The 16,369-nt window shown below is 35.9% G+C and overlaps 1 protein-coding gene across 1 annotated transcript in view; it reads left to right on the top strand.

Moving 5' to 3' along the window:
* Positions 1–14,968, top strand: part of LOC106051907 (uncharacterized) — a 32,106-nt gene extending 17,138 nt beyond the window's left edge. Inside the window, exons 7-11 of the mRNA XM_056031126.1 lie at positions 2,496–2,639; positions 5,748–5,888; positions 9,983–10,123; positions 10,566–14,163; positions 14,923–14,968. Of these exons, the coding sequence (XP_055887101.1) occupies positions 2,496–2,639; positions 5,748–5,888; positions 9,983–10,123; positions 10,566–10,747 (608 nt within the window). The 3' untranslated portion in view covers positions 10,748–14,163; positions 14,923–14,968. The remainder of the gene's footprint in view (positions 1–2,495; positions 2,640–5,747; positions 5,889–9,982; positions 10,124–10,565; positions 14,164–14,922) is intronic.
* Positions 14,969–16,369: the final 1,401 nt, after the last annotated feature.

Here is a 16,369-nt window from a genome sequence, read left to right as displayed (position 1 = left end):
CCATTAATGCCGAAATATTTTAATTTTTTAAGCAAACTATGGTGGTGGACTTTGTCAAAAGCCTTAGAAAAATCTAGTAAGATAGCATCTATTTGTTCACTATTATCTAAACCTTTTGAAAAATCATCAATTAGTCCTATCAGTTGTGTTTCACATGATCTATATTTCCTAAAGCCATGTTGGTATGGTGTGAGGACATTATGTTTGTCTAAGTGGTTTATGATGTTGCTACATATTGTGTTCTAGGATTTTACATGTGATGCTGGTAAGTGATACTGGTCTGTAGTTTCCTGGGTCAGATTTTTCTCCTTTTTTAAATAGGGGGGTGACATTAGCTTCTTTCCAGTCCTTTGGTACTCTGCCCTGGTTAAGTGAAGCCTGAAAGAGTATTTTGAACACTGGGGCTAGCTCATTGCTTAGTTCTTTGAGTAATCTAGCTGGAATACCATCAGGTCCAGAAGCTTTATTTGGTTTGGTGTTGGCTAATAGTTTTTGAATTCCATTTTCTTGTACTACTATATCTTCTATGTTGTTTACTTGGTTCAAATTCAGTAATATGTCTTTGTCTCCTGGGGCTGAGAATGCTGATGCAAAGTATTTGTTTAGGATGTTTGCTTTAGTTTTATTATCATTATGTATTATGTTATGTTCATCTTTTAATGGCGCTATGCCTGTTGTTTCCATTTTCTTAGACTTAATGTATGACCATAGGTTTTTGTTGTTATCTTTAGATATTACATTGTTTATGTATTCACTCTGCAGCTTTAAGTTGGTAAATCAGATTTTGTTGTTATAAAAATCTGGCTATGTCTATCGCACTGTTAACAAAATTATGACCATAGACATAAATAAATATAGACTGGTCGATTAAAGAGTTTTATGAAACGAAAATTTGTGACTTGCAATTTTGTGTACTTTATTCTAATGCATTTATGAGCAGTATAAAAGTTAAGTATTCATATCTATTTCAGCCATAACCTATATAAGTATTACAATATTTTCACTAGTGTTTTGTTTAATATCTAATAATGAAGGTCATGTAATTTTTCATAATTCGGAAATCCGAATACAATAGATATACATGTTTTCAAGTTACATGAAGTTACTTCCTTCGGCCAGTCTATATTTTTTTATATCTATGATTATGACTAAGAAATATTTTTAACATAGTGTTTATCTTTAGTGATGGTTTCTTTATATAGTAAACTAATTCACCGGAAGTCATTCTTATAACACTACACTGCAACCAAGGACGCCTCGGTGTACGGGACTTATTTAATTGAATAATATTGGCGTGGTGCGCACAGTTGGCAGTCCTGTATATATATAGTCTATGGTGATACTTATTGAGCTCGTTAAATTTTAATGTACATTTTGTACCTCCATGAAAACAATTAATGAACTTAAGTAGTTCGGGAGGGTAGCCTATTTTTCTTAAAAGCTTCTTCTGCTGACCATGCCAAAAACTTTCGCCAGATCAACCAATACGATGATAGGGGTGTGTCTCTCTCAAGGAATTTCTCCTTAGAGAGGGTATCATGTCTTCTACCACTCCTGACTCCTCGTTGAGAATCTGGATTGACTGTAAAAAACTATCACATGCGACCTGGATAATGACTCTCAAGCAAATATTTTTGAAAACCTATGCTGAGGAGAGAGACAGCTCTATAAATGGATGTTTGCTTGGCCTCAATTACCTGTAGACAAGACACATTATCATTTAATCTGTTGATTTTCGTTTTTCCTTGTGGTATTATGGCATGGAATGGATTGCCTGAATCAGCCAGGAAAACCAACGACTCATCAGAGTTTAAGTCATTGATTAATAAGCATGACTACATTAACACGTGAAATACTTAGGGTGTAATTATCTTCTTTTTTTGTAAGATAAGATAAAGATAAGATAAAGATAAGATAAAGATAAGATAAAGATAAGATAAAGATAAGATAAAGATAAGATAAAGATAAGATAAAGATAAGATAAAGATAAGATAAAGATAAGATAAAGATAAGATAAAGATAATATAAAGATAATATAAAGATAATATAAAGATAATATAAAGATAATATAAAGATAAGATAAAGATAAGATAAAGATAAGATAAGATAAGATAAGATAAAGATAAGATAAAGATAAGATAAAGATAAGATAAAGATAAGATAAAGATAAGATAAAGATAAGATAAAGATAAGATAAAGATAAAGATAAAGATAAGATAAAGATAAGATAAAGATAAGATAAAGATAAGATAAAGATAAGATAAAGATAAGATAAAGATAAGATAAAGATAAGATAAAGATAAGATAAAGATAAGGATAAGATAACATAAAGATAAGACTAAGACTAAGACATACGGCAGTAGTGCGGCTACCTATATCTAGTGGGTTATACTTTTTGGTCAGATGGGCGTGTCTGTCCGCACACCAACGGGCCATGACTGCATCACACATGCTACAATCGGGGCAGATTAGCAATGTTTCTTATTTGCTCACAGATATCCTCTGTAACGGGAGCAAATATGGTCGTGAATGTGAAAAAGACTGCTTTTGTTTCGACCAATCAGAAAAGTGTAAGGTCAGTACAGGAGGCTGTGTGTCAGGTTGTCCTGTTGGCTACTCTGGGGAAGAGTGCAAGTCGGGTAAGATTTTCTACTTTTAGATATGTATTAAGTAGCTCTAGACCTCATCTAGTCTATACAAATTCGATTGGCCTGGTCATTTTGAAACGTTGAAATACGTATGGCAGATCTAGATCTATGGTCAATATCATATAGATACAAAGATAGATCTAGTAGTAGAATCTAGATTCTAGATCTGTTTTAGACAGAAATCTTGTAACACTCTAGACCAGTGGTTCCCTAACTTTTTTGTCTTGTAGACCCCTTGCCATGTTTTCTGGCTTTCGGTAGACCCCCTGCTTAACTTGCAAATTTTGCAAATTCATTAACATTTTATTTAAACTAATTTCTATCTGTAGTGAGTTGAAAAGAAAAAAAGTGATTGAAAGCTACATATTAAGATCTATATAGAGATCTATCTTTATTATTGACAAAATTCAAATTAAAGCCAATAAAATAACAATATTTATTGATGGAATCTCCAAACACACTATACATTTTTTTGTAAGTTTATCATTCGTTGCTTTGGATATTATGTTTCAGATAGGAATTTGTTGCTTTATGAAGTAGTGCTTCAAACACTAAATATAAATTAATTAATAATTTGCCTTAATTACCATTGTTAAAGTTTTTGCAAAGAGCAGTTTCTTGTGTATTTCTTGATCTTTCACGTCTGGCACAAATATTGAGTCCGCGAAGATTTTCTCACTAACAAGAGCAGGGGCATAGGCGAGCAACTGTCGCCTAAACCAGGAAGCTTCAAACATGAAGGCTCATTAGCCTTGGCTGGCTACCCACATAGCAGAAGTAAAACTGAATTCAAAACTTGTCTGCCTTAGAAATATACTCAAACATGGGAAAGGTTAGGTGGGTTAACCCTCAGGAAAACTAAGGAGCCGGTGACCCTTAGGCAGTTTGCAGCACATAATCACTACACCCTGTCAGAGCCGGTGACGCTGCTGATCCCAAACTGTATATATCTCGTTTGCAAAGAATTACATTGGATACCTTTAATTTTATAACTCATGCTACCGAAGTGCCCTTGAACTGTATTGTTGCTAAAAGAAATGTTTTTTAATAATATCAGATGTGGGTTTGTGTAAAACAGTTTTTAAAACTACAACGGCTGGTAAAAATCTAACTATGGTGTTTTCCGTATTTTGCTTTAAAAAAAAAAAAAAGTAAAGTTTCCCTTTCACACCTTGTGATGATGTTAAGGTCATCTGTTTTTTGTTTATTTTTGGCCAATGGTTAACTAGCTGGGTGTCATGCGGGCAGCACAACGACCAGATGCCTTGACTTTTCTTAACTTAAGTCAGGATTCCCATTAGAGTTGGGTGGTCTCGGGAGCCCTTAAAATCCTGAAATTCAAAATTTAATGAGAGTCTAACCCAGAAAACCAGGTTCGAAGCTAAGCGCTTAACCACTACCACCGCGCTCCCTATTTTGTTATAAGTAAAAAGATATTGTAAGACGTCCACAAACCATCATCTTCTCTTTATGGTGTTGAAGAGAGATTTTGAACTTTATCTTTGAATGTTCGAAAGAGTTTCAAATCTTTATCTTTTTATCAGTGTGACATTTGTCTCAGATGATCCTCCAGCGCAATTAGTTTCATATATTTATAAAAAAGGCAATGGGCTTGTTTGACAAAGAAGAAATGAACAATTTGAACTAATCAGCCGCTAGACAGTTGACATCTCTTTTGCTTAACATTACTTACATGTAGACAAAATGAAGTTATTTAAATAAATATTGAAATTAAATGCAACAATTTTTCGTTTGAATAGCAGGATAAATATTTTAAGAATTAACTTGGGTACAAATCATATCTTAGTGTGAAGAACTACATTAATGGAATTTAAAAATTAAAGTCACGACCTGCTTAGATGAAATCTACTGTCGTAGATCCCCGTGGACATCTCATAGACCCCAATTTGTTTTTTCACTTTCGTAGACCCATTGCAGGTCTTCATAGACCCCTGGGGGTCTATATAGACCACTTTGGGAATCACTGCTCTAGACACTAGAGGATCCAGAACTTTTGAGTGGGGGGGGGCGATTTTTTTCTAACCCTAACCCTAACACCCAGTACGTGGATGGGCCTTTTCTTGTCAGCTAGGGGGTTTGAAACATTAATTTTGACCCCAGGTTAAAGTTGACAGGTGTGGAATCGTCCATTATTTTTCACGTACCAGGAGAACAGCGTAGGCCAGGGCTGCGTATACGTCAAGATCATTGACAGAAACAGAGTGCAGATATGCACAAATAGAAAAGGAAATGTTAGCTATAGTGTTTGCAGCTGAACATTTTCACCATTATATTTTTGGAAGAACTGTGACTGTACAATCAGATCACAAACCTTTGCAAACTATTGTGACGAAGCCTTTACACAAGGTTTCACCAAGACTTCAGTTGATGATGTTAAGACTGTTGAGATATCAATTAACAGTAACTTACACTTCAAGGTTCAAAATGCGTGCGTACATCAATGGTCAATAACAGTACAATTCAAATGATGACATGGTTATTGTCAGGATTTTATTTATATTAATTACTGAATTATTATTAAATATTAATGTGTCTATGTATTACAGTAATTTTGAATTACAAATGTGTGCTTTATATTATTTTATAAATTGTAATATTTTAGGCCCAAATTCAGCCCGTGAGCCACACCATACACACTCTGTTATACATAAATTAATAAACGAGGTGCATGATGGTTTAAATAAAATTATGAATTTAATCTAATGATATATTTACAAATGAACTGATATATGAATAATTATAATGGTATGAATATCAATAGATATATATAATAAGATGTATTGGTCATTGTGCTGGCCACATAACAACCCTGTTAACCTCGGTCTTCAGAAATAGAGGATCAATACATCATCTTCCCTATAGATAGCAAGATCGAAAAAAGAAATTTCACTCAAATATCTTAAATTTATAGCGTAACAACTAAATTTAATTTATAGTCAAACTAGCAATTTAGCTAATACATGTTCTTACATACGGTACTAAAAAAAATATATAGAAACTTAATGACGTGTGCTGAATATTTATATATTGAAATCAAGTCTAGGATTTAGGGCTATATGTATGACAAATATTTTTCAGAATGTCCATCTGGTCTGTATGGTCAGAGTTGCAAACTAGTCTGCAGTGTAAATTGTGTAGGAATTAAAAACTGTAATCACATCAATGGCTCATGTCTGGAAGGATGTCGAGACGGCTACATGGGACATAACTGCACAGAGAGTAAGTTTGTATTTGTATTGAGATTGACTTGCCCCTGCTTCTTGCAGGTTGTTTTCTTTAAGGGTATAAAGGAGAGTGTACACCAGTGATGCTCAACCGAATTCAACCTGCGGGCCATTTTAACTTTCGACACGCGTGTCGCGGGCCACATCAATAAAAGGTAAAATAATGAAATCCAAATTCTCCAAAAACTATTTGAAAATATTGGATCTAGTATTAATTAATGGGATATTTAAAGTCATCATTTTTTACGCGTCTAAAAATGGGATCATTTCTCTACTTAAAATGTGAGCGACATTGTAGCTACCTTTACCACCAACTTATTTTCTTGTCTCTTTTTGATTAATATTCCCATCGACCCTCCAATCTCTAGGCGTAGTTTGACCAATCTGTTATACGCGGCTCAAACCAAAAAGGCCTTCATATTTGTTTTATAATGCCGCTGTATATGTTCTTGTTTTTGAAACAGCCAGACTTTCTTTACAAAACAAATATGCTGGCTAATTATCATGTTCCACAAAAAAAGATCCATTCACTTTTCTCGGTAGATTCCCATTTCATAAACTCATAAACGCACAATCGTTAAAGGTCATGGTACCAATCCTTCAGAGAAAAAGTGGAGGCCCTAACAGTTTTGAAGGGGTGAGGATTTGATTTTCTACTTTTGTGCCGACGTTTCGGCGGGCCGGATGAAACTACGTCGCGGGCCGGTTCTGGCCCGCGGGCCGTACTTTGGGCATCACTGGACTGTACACAATGTGTGGCAGAGAATATCTTACATGGGACGTAACTAATGAAAGATGAATTAAAAGAATTTATTTGGTCTTGATCTTTTAGATTTTAATCTTTACTAATCTTCTCAACCTAATATTTTAACAAAGAGAGTTTGTATCATATGCGTAACCTTTTTTTTTTTTTTTTTTTTTTGTGTGTGTTTGTGTGTGTGTACATAATTAAAGTTTATATTCTGAACCTTCATTTTTTCGAAAGACATTTATTGTACCCTAGAATAGATTCTTTCTGGAGGTAATGGAAAAAGTATACACTCCCCGCCATTGCCACTGGCAATTAGCCAGCATGGGGTCTGGGGGTGTGCTGTGAGCAATATTTTCGGTATTAAAAGCCAACGAAAAGCATATTCTGTGGAATCTACACTACATTATCCTGCTATTAAAAGTTTTATTTTAAAAACCTTATGTGCTATTCTTACTGACTTAGATCCTCCCGCGTTGTTCGGCGCATTGGGCGGATGGCTGCTTCCACAAAAATCTGTCACTGGCAATGTCTTAAGCCTCTTTGCACCTGCTCTGAGGACCTCCATAAGAGTGTGGCGCCAAGTTTTACTATGATGTTGGCGCTTTCCTCGTAATGGCCTCCATGTCATCGCAACTCTTATTATGCGTAATTAATTTTGTCTGAGAACAAATTATAGAGAATGAAAATGTGCAGGATACCTTTGCATACATGGACAACGTAACAGTATGTGGTCATGATAAAGAGTCGCACGATGAGAATCTGCAAAGATTTCTAGATGCTTCTAGAAAGTATGGGATCACATTTAATGAAGACAAAAGTACGATAGCCACTGACAAAGTTTGCCTATTGGGATACGAAATTTCTAAAGGCCTACTCAAGCCAGACCCTGAAAGATTCCAGGCTTTAAGAAACCTTCCTCCTCCTCATGATATGCGCTCACAAAAACGAATCGTGGGGCATGTTGGCGTACTACTCACAGTGGATCCCAAATTTTTCTAACAAAATAAATGTTTTGGCAAATAACACGTCGTTCCCTCTTTCAGAAACAGTAAAGACAGCCCTTAACGAATTAAAGCAGGAGTTAGAGAAAGCTGCCATCTTCACCATCGACTATACTCGACCTCTGACGGTTGAAACAGACGCTTCGAATGTTGCAATAGTTGCCACCCTCAACCAGGATGGCCGTCCCGTAGCGTTCTTTTCAAGAACACTCTCCAAAAGTGAAAGGCGGCACTCAGCAATAGAAAAAGAAGCCTACGCCATTGTAGAATCTTTAAGGAAATGGTATCACTACTTAGCAGGAAATCACTTTACCCTTGTCACGGATCGACGCTCTGTGGCCCTCATGTATGACAAACAGAGCAAAGGGAAAACAAAGAATGAGAAAATTCAAAGGTGGAGACTGGAACTGAGCTGTTTCCACTACGATGTCTTGTATAGACCTGGCAAACACAATGTAGCGGCTGATACGTTTTCTAGAAACGGGTTTGTGTCAGCTATGAGTTGAAATGAATTGAAACTGCTCAATGACTCTCTGTGTCATCCAGGAGTAACAAAACTATGGCATTTAGTGCGAGCGAAAAACTTACCTTTCTCTTGTGAAGATGTCAGGCTGGTTTACAACCAGTGCAGAATTTGTGCCGAAGTAGAACCCAGATATTTCAGTAATTTTAATGGAACTCTGATTAAGGCGATGCAGCCTTTCCAGAGACTAAGTATGGACTTCAAAGGACCGCTCCCTTCTACATCTCGGAACACATACCTGCTAACCATAGTTGACGAATTTTCAAGATTCCCGTTTGCATACGCCATTTCTGATATGTCGGCTTCAACAGTAATCAGATGTCTAGATAATTTATTTGGACCATTCGGAATGCCTGACAATGTATACTCTGATAGAGGTACCTCATTCATGTCAAGAGGGTGCAGGAATTTTTACACGAGAGAGGGGTGGCCACAAGCAAGACGACCACTTATCCCAGAGGGAACTCTCAAGTAGAAAGGCTAAACGGCTCATTATGGAAAGCTATAACCCTGGCCTTAAAAACTCAAGGACTCCCGGTTTCCAAATGGGAGCAGGTGTTAAACGAAGCCCTGTCCTCTCTTCGTTCTCTGCTCTGTACCGCTACAAACGAGACACCGCACGAGAGAATATTCAAGTTCTATCGCAGGTCCACCTTCGGCAAATCACTCCCGACATGGTTAACTCAACCAGGGAAAGTGTTTAAAAAAAAGGAGTTCGTGCATCAAAATATGATGGTACAATAGCTGTGGGGTAACTCTGTAAGTATCCTATAGCGATACTTGACCTCCTATATCGTTGTCCTTCACTATTATTTACATGTTTATGTTCCTATAACTTTTAGGCGGGGTGATTGTAGTGTAACTGAGTTGATTTTCTGCGTCCAGCGTGTCAGAAGGTCATGTCCAGTGTGTGTGTTTCATGTCTAGTGTGTGTGTGTGTGTGTGTATAATACTTCATCAGTGTTATGTGAGACGTGCTGGTTTCATTCACCATTAATGGTTACGTGAGGTGCAGTATTTGTGTTCTGATCTAGTATCTTAGTCTTGCTTTGACTAATATTTAAGCCGAACTTCTGGCAAGCGGCAGATAGTTTGTCAACCAGGGACTGAAGCTGAGTATCAGAATCAGCCACAGTAGCTGCATCATCAGTATACAGGAGTTCCCTGATGAGTAACTTCCTAACCTTGGTTTTTGCCTACAGCCTTGATACATTAAATAGTTTTCCAGAAAATCTTGTATGAAGAAATTCACCTTCGTTGATATCGTTGTATGCATAATGCAGTAGGCAGGAGAAGAATGTGCCAAAACAGAGTAGGTGCGAGCACACATCCCTGCTTGACACCACTGCTACATTGATACTTTTTCCATTGTGACCTTAGATGCAAATGTTTGTACCAATGCGTGAATCTATGAGTTAAGCTTGAGTTATTAATGAAGAAGCCTGTGACCTTTTTAATAAGCTTATCTCCCCTGAAGTTTTTCATTTCAAAGTGGTGAATTTTATTTTTTTTTAAATCTGCTTGCATATATAATTTTTAAAATTAAATGGTTCACTTTCGGAAATGGACAAATTAGCCGTTGTATCAGAACTTTAAATGATCTTAAATATTATGATGTTTGATTTTCATTTTCTCTTTTAGTTTCTGAGATCTAAACAGACCACACAAAGCTAATAGCGTCTATTCCCCTTTCGAGGGCCGCTAAAAAGACTGTTTTTATATAGTAAAGGTATCAAAAACAAAAAAAAAATCTAAGTTTCACCACAAATGGTTTATTGCATATATTTTTTTTTCTATGACCTAAATATTTTCAGAGTGCCCATCTGGTTATTATGGTTCACAATGCCAAGAAAGATGCAGCCTCAATTGCCTAGGAAATGAAAAATGTCACCATATAAATGGCTCATGTCTGGAAGGCTGTAAAGACGGATTCAAGGGACATAACTGTACTGAAAGTAAGTTGAAATTAAAAGAATATATTTGAATCTTTCAGCCATTAATCTTTATAACCATAACAACTAGACATAATATAGAGACTACGTCTTAGTCAGCTGGGATTAGATAATTTCAAGATCTTCTGGATGTCCACCAAGCTCTAATGGTCAACTTTAGTTGGGGAAATGTAAAGGCGCTAGCCACCATGACTGATTTTGTGTATAAATATTGATATGCTGAATGTTATCTACAGCACAGGATGTATTACGAATTCATGAGTTTGAATCCTGATTTGGGTTAATTAGTTTTTGCTTAAAGGAAGCACTGAAATCTTCTCCCAGATCCAACCTTCTCTACATGTCCACAAAAGAGCATGGACAATAGCTCACTGAAGATGTTCTATTCATTTATTTTACCAGAGGCTAGTATGTTGGGATATATAAATGACCTAAATATTTTCAGTTCATGTCGACAAGGGTCACTATGGTCAGAGTTTCCAACACTTCTGCAGTGTAAATTGTGCAGGAACTAAAAATTGTAATCACATCACTGGCTCATGTTTGGAAGGATGTCAAGACGGTTACATGGGACATAACTGCACAGAGAGTAAGTTTGTATTTGTACTGAGATTGACTTGTATTTGATTCTTACGATTTTATTTTGTTTTATTAAGCGAATGTATAAATATACTACCTTTTATAATATTCCAATGATCTGCTTTAAGATCTAGACTTAGATGACGGTTCGCAAAATATTCTATACTATTAATTTATTAAACTCTTTACTCTTTAACGACTAAGGCCTACATGCGGAAATACCAGAAGAGGTGTAGTCTGTTGAACATAGTCAACATGTAGTTCTCTAGTTCTCTAGTTCTCTATTTTTTTTCATTATACCGGTCAAACTAGAGTTTACCCAGTTTGGCCAACGAGCTTTTTTTTTTAAACCTATACACAAGTGTCACATTTCTAGGAAAATCGTTAAAACTGTTTTCTTGAAACGTTTCAAAACAATGAGGTTCCTGGTTCTGCCCACTCCGAATTTGTGACTTCAAAATAGTAAAAACAATCTTTTTCTTTACCTGTTTTTGTAAACGAAGCTTTAGGCTTATGTCGTTCATAAAAAAAGGGGGCTAATTTTTATCCTCTTGAAAATGTAAAAAATAATGGCTCAAAGAAAATTTAAAAGAATCTGTTTATCAATAGCTTGGATCTTATGTGGTGATAATATACAATGAAGTTGGAAAGGGATACGAGTTGTTTTGAAACTTCAATGACAGGAAATGATGAATTTCCTGGTTTCAAGACTAGACAAACACATCAACAAAACCCCTTTTAAAATGCTGCATTGAAATGTTGTTTTTTTTTATTTGTAATATTACGGACCGGCAATTAAGAACCTTGTGAACCAAGGGGACCTCGTGAGTAGTTGTCTCTTTTTGACAATATCCAGCAGGCCATCGTGGGTCCCAATGTCTTTGTGATCTTGTTTTGAATCTACTCTTTTGTGATGCAGTATATCAACTTTGCATGTGATAAATGGGATCCTTCTGTAGCTTCTCAATTCCATTGCAAGGATCCTCCTCTGTAGTTCTGCAGTTTGCGACCAGGATTTGCAAAGCATACAAGAATGTGCCCACGACCAAGAAGTGCACGGGTGTAATGCGTTATATTATCTTACACATTACAGAGGTGTTTTTTTTTTAAAGAATATAACTAAGCCCTATCGTATCCACGTGTTAATCTAGTCGTGAATGCCTTTGATTTTCCTGACTGATTCGGGCAAGAAAGAGCATATGGAATAATAAAATATGCCTTTATCTTTACTTAGTGTTTTGTGTTTGTAATGCATTCCTCTGGGGGCGTGGTGGCTGTGTGATTAAGCCTTGGCTTCCGAACCTGGGGGTCCTGAGTTCAAATTTAGATAAAGATTCTAATGTTGAATTTCGGTATTTTTCGAACGCTCATCCAACTATAATGGGTAGCTGACTTAAGCAGGAGAAAGTAAAGACGGTTGGTCTGACTTGGTCGTTGTGCTGGCCACATAACACCCTGCTTTTAACCGTTGGCCAAATAAACAGATGACCTTAACATCATCTGCCCCATAGATTGTAGGGTTTGAAAGGGGAAAACTTTAATCTTTTACTTTACTTTAATTCATTCTCTCTAGGTAAATGTAATTTCCATCACCGCTTATTCTGCTATATCTAAGTTAATTCGTGCTTTCTCCTCAATAAAAAAATATTTTCATCTGTTAATTAATGTGTAATTAAAAGCATTTCTTTTACAAATGTTAAATGAAACCCTTGTCGACATGAACTGAACCCTACTACACTTAAAAAAAAACACATCTTATGCTTCCCTTGTGCTTTGATAAATTTGACCTACCAAATCTAATTAAATGGTTTCATTTGTCTTACTTTAATACCCTTCTGTAAATGTAAACTTTTAGATTCACTCTTGTGCAAAACAACCTCTGTAATGTGGTAGATCATGGAACTATACTAATGGAACATCAGCTTTGAGTTTTTTTATAAGCGGAATGCCGTCGCGCATGTTTTTTCGCGCATCGTACCTTTTTGAGAAATCAATGATGATGCCAAAGAAGAAATTTACTCCACGAGCCACTTGGATCGACCTGCATTGAGAGTAAAACTTCCTTACATTATATTTGATTAGATTTAAAAAACTTCATCCATTTTCTGACTAACTGACTAACTGGTATGATAGATAAAATTTTCCTTAAAAAGGGATCGTCCCAAAAGTTTCATTAAAATAAATGTTTTCAGTACTTCCATATTTTGGTATTTTATACAGATACAGATTTTTTTAATGAACATGTCATCCTTATCATTTGTCCAGTGTAACCAAATCAGCCACTTTCCCGGTCAGTTGTTGTTCTTAACAGAATGTCAATAGAGAGGCCGGTCCTTTCTTTTCCATTGTCTAGCCAGTTTTCTTTGGACAACCTTTTTTTTTTCGTGCTTCCTCCACTGTAGATCTGTATCCTGAAGGATGATTTTTGGCAGCTAGGGTTACAAAATACTATATGACCGATCCGACCCAGTTTTCGTCTCTTCACAGTATTGAGGACTTCCTCCCTGGTCATGCATGTTAACCAATGACCTAAATTCTGCCAAGTCATTGGTTTTCCTGGCTTGGTCGGGCAACCCTTTCCATGTGGTCTACTAGGGTAGATATCTTATATCTAGATAGTATATAGATCTATATACGTTGTGATATAGATATATGTCTGGACCTTATAGTAACTATGGTTTAGTAAAGACAAATTGAGTAAAAAAAAATTAGATCTTAATATAGGCCTATTTAGACTATTTTAGATCTACTCTACATCTAGATGATACTGACAGTGATAATCATGATCCCCAAAGCGCGATTTATGATTAGATCTCATCTAATCGCTGGTGGAACTTAAACTTGAATGTTTATTTTGTATGTTTCTAACTTGCATGTCAATTTATTCAATTATGATGTAGATCTAGCTCAATGGACATCATTAACCATTCGTAAACAAACACCATTTAGCCACGTGATTCTCTATCTCTTCAATAAAAATTACGTAATACACAATGGCTATCACGTGAAACGTTTTTTTTTCGTTGTTTTATCAATATTATCACGTGGCTTTTCTCAAAAGCTGGAGTACTTACATTTGAAAACTATCTTTTCCATGAAAACTAAATCATAATATATGTTATAGTTGCTTTAAGATTAGTGCAACGTAAATCAAATCAACTTAATATCTGCTTTCATCTATAGTAATAATTCATAATTGAGGCCCACGGCCATACCAGTGTATACACATTAACTCAGTCGCTCATTTTAGGTACAGATTATTTTTAGAACGGCAAAATTATATAATTATACTTAATAACATATATATTTAGAATAATCAACACATAAATCGCAGATATTTAAAAAATTCATTTTGCATCCCTTTTTTTTTTTATTACCTAGATAACTAGCTGTTACAAGAAAGATGAAATTCTTGGACTCCTGCATCGCATCGCTATGAAAATCCCTTATGTTGCAAAATAAAGGTATTGGACCAATTTTAATGTTAAATTAGGCTGTAAACTTTGTACATATTTATGTATATCCTGTCATTCAGTCAACAGGTTTGGATTTAGTTGTTTTTTTTTTTTTAAACTATTATTTTGAGCCGCATTAAAACAAGATGGAGGGGCGGTGGCTGAGTGTTAAAGTGCTTGGCTTACGAACCGAGAGGTTCTGTGTGAAGACTGGGATTTTCAATTTAAGGCGCCTCTGAGACCACCCAGCTCTAATGGGTACCTGACATTAGCTGGGGAAAGGTAAAGGCGGTTGGTCGTTGTGTTGGTCACATGACATCCTTGCTAACCGTGGGCCACAGAAACAAAAAACCTTTACATCAACTGCCCCATAGATCGCAAGGTCTGAAAGGGGAACTTTACTTTTTTTTTAGTACAACAAGAATCTAATGTACTAAATATGGTAAAGACATTTAAAATTATATGGGGGGGGGGGGGAAGGGGGCATAGATTCTTTTGAAATAAAAGTAAAGTAAATCTCTATCAAACATTTGTAAATGATAAAGGACTTTAAAAATTACTTTCCATCATATTAGAACTCGACCTTTATGTTCTTTAACTTAAGATCTTGTATTTTATACTAATGTTGACAACACAAAACAGAAGTGAATGAAATACAAGAAAAATTATATATCATCAAAGCTATTTATGTCAGTGTTATTTCTTGTTATCTTGTTTAGTGGAGTACAATTTAAGTGACTATTAATTTCATTGATCATTCCCTCTTAGCTGAAAAGCCAGTGTTGTCTCTTTGAAACCTAAGCTTATTTTCTTGGTAAGTGGAAGTCCAGAAATTTGATTTTAAATACCTGTACTTTCCGAAGTGGCCGTCCTGTAGGCAAACCTTTTTGCTTAGCATGTCATATGTACTTGACACCACTTTTAAACATAATATGTATCTTCTGAAAATGCATGAGCACTCGTCACAAATGACACAAGTTCCTTGTGAGTTTGATGGCTTATAAGCATCTTATTTCTTTGCGTTATGTTATGGTCCTTCTCTATCCCACTGAGTGCTTATATTCAATCAAATACCATATCGTATCATGTCATTGCTTACAAAATCAAAGCAAGGATCGTTGCAACGTGTGTACAAGTCAGATGTCATCAATAACACTTGCAATTTTTTTTTAAAATGAATTTAGATTATTGATTGACTAGTAGCATACGCCGCTATTATGCAGGGCCGGTCTTAGGCCACTGCAACCTATGCGACCGAAGGATCCGCACTTTCATGGGACCCGCGCTAATTCAAGGTGTATAAATTATTAAATTAAACCATTTTATAACTTAAAAACAGATTTCCCGCGCCCTCCTGTCGATTTACCAGGGGCTCCTGGAAATCTCCCGAAATCGTAAAATATATGAAAAAGTCCTTAAAATATACGGAAATATATACACAAAAATTGTCATTTTGGGTTGTCATTCAATATGGAAAACCAATCTTACGCGCGGCATTATGCATCAGCCGTAATTGTTTAATCTGGTGAAACAAGCTTCTACCGCCTCAAACTAATGAAGAATTACTTGAGGTCAACAATTCTCAAAGATAGATTGAAACATTTGGTAATTCTTGCTATTGAGCGGGATCTATGTAGGAAACAGAATTTTTATGATATACTCTATGACTTATACTCTAATCCGTTTCGCATAGGGCCCCACAATGGTTAAGTCCGGCCCTGCTATTTACATATATATATATATACATAGTAGATTACTTAGATTAGTTCCTAGTCCAAACCTCCCACATGACAAAGGGGGATGGGAGCGGGCAGGGTTTGATAAATTTAAACGACAGTCATGCGCGCAGTCAGTCATCCGTAGTGTGAATACTACTCTTGTTAGGACTATCCACAGAAATAAGAGAGTGATCTTTCCTTTACTTCTCGTCCAAACTCTTGAGGGAAGAAGAGAATTATATATATAAATCAGTCGATCTATTTATAGGGTATAATCGGCATTGAAAATGCGTGAGCTCAATGTGGAAATAACCGTCAAGAAGTAGTGCAATTTTATTTGAAGGTCAACAGCCCCAACCCAACCCCAAGCAAACACGTTGAAACTGTTGAAAATTAATTACTGACTGACCGAATTTCCCTCTCCGTAAAGTCTACTGTAATACATTCACTTTTTGTTCCAATGATTTAAACTTTTACAACCTTCGCTCTGTTTCTTG

The sequence above is a fragment of the Biomphalaria glabrata genome, chromosome 5 (genome assembly GCF_947242115.1).
Source record: "Biomphalaria glabrata chromosome 5, xgBioGlab47.1, whole genome shotgun sequence".
Taxonomy (NCBI): Eukaryota; Metazoa; Mollusca; class Gastropoda; family Planorbidae; genus Biomphalaria; species Biomphalaria glabrata.
Note: the sequence above shows the minus strand (reverse complement) of the source record. Positions and strands in the feature narration are given on the sequence as shown.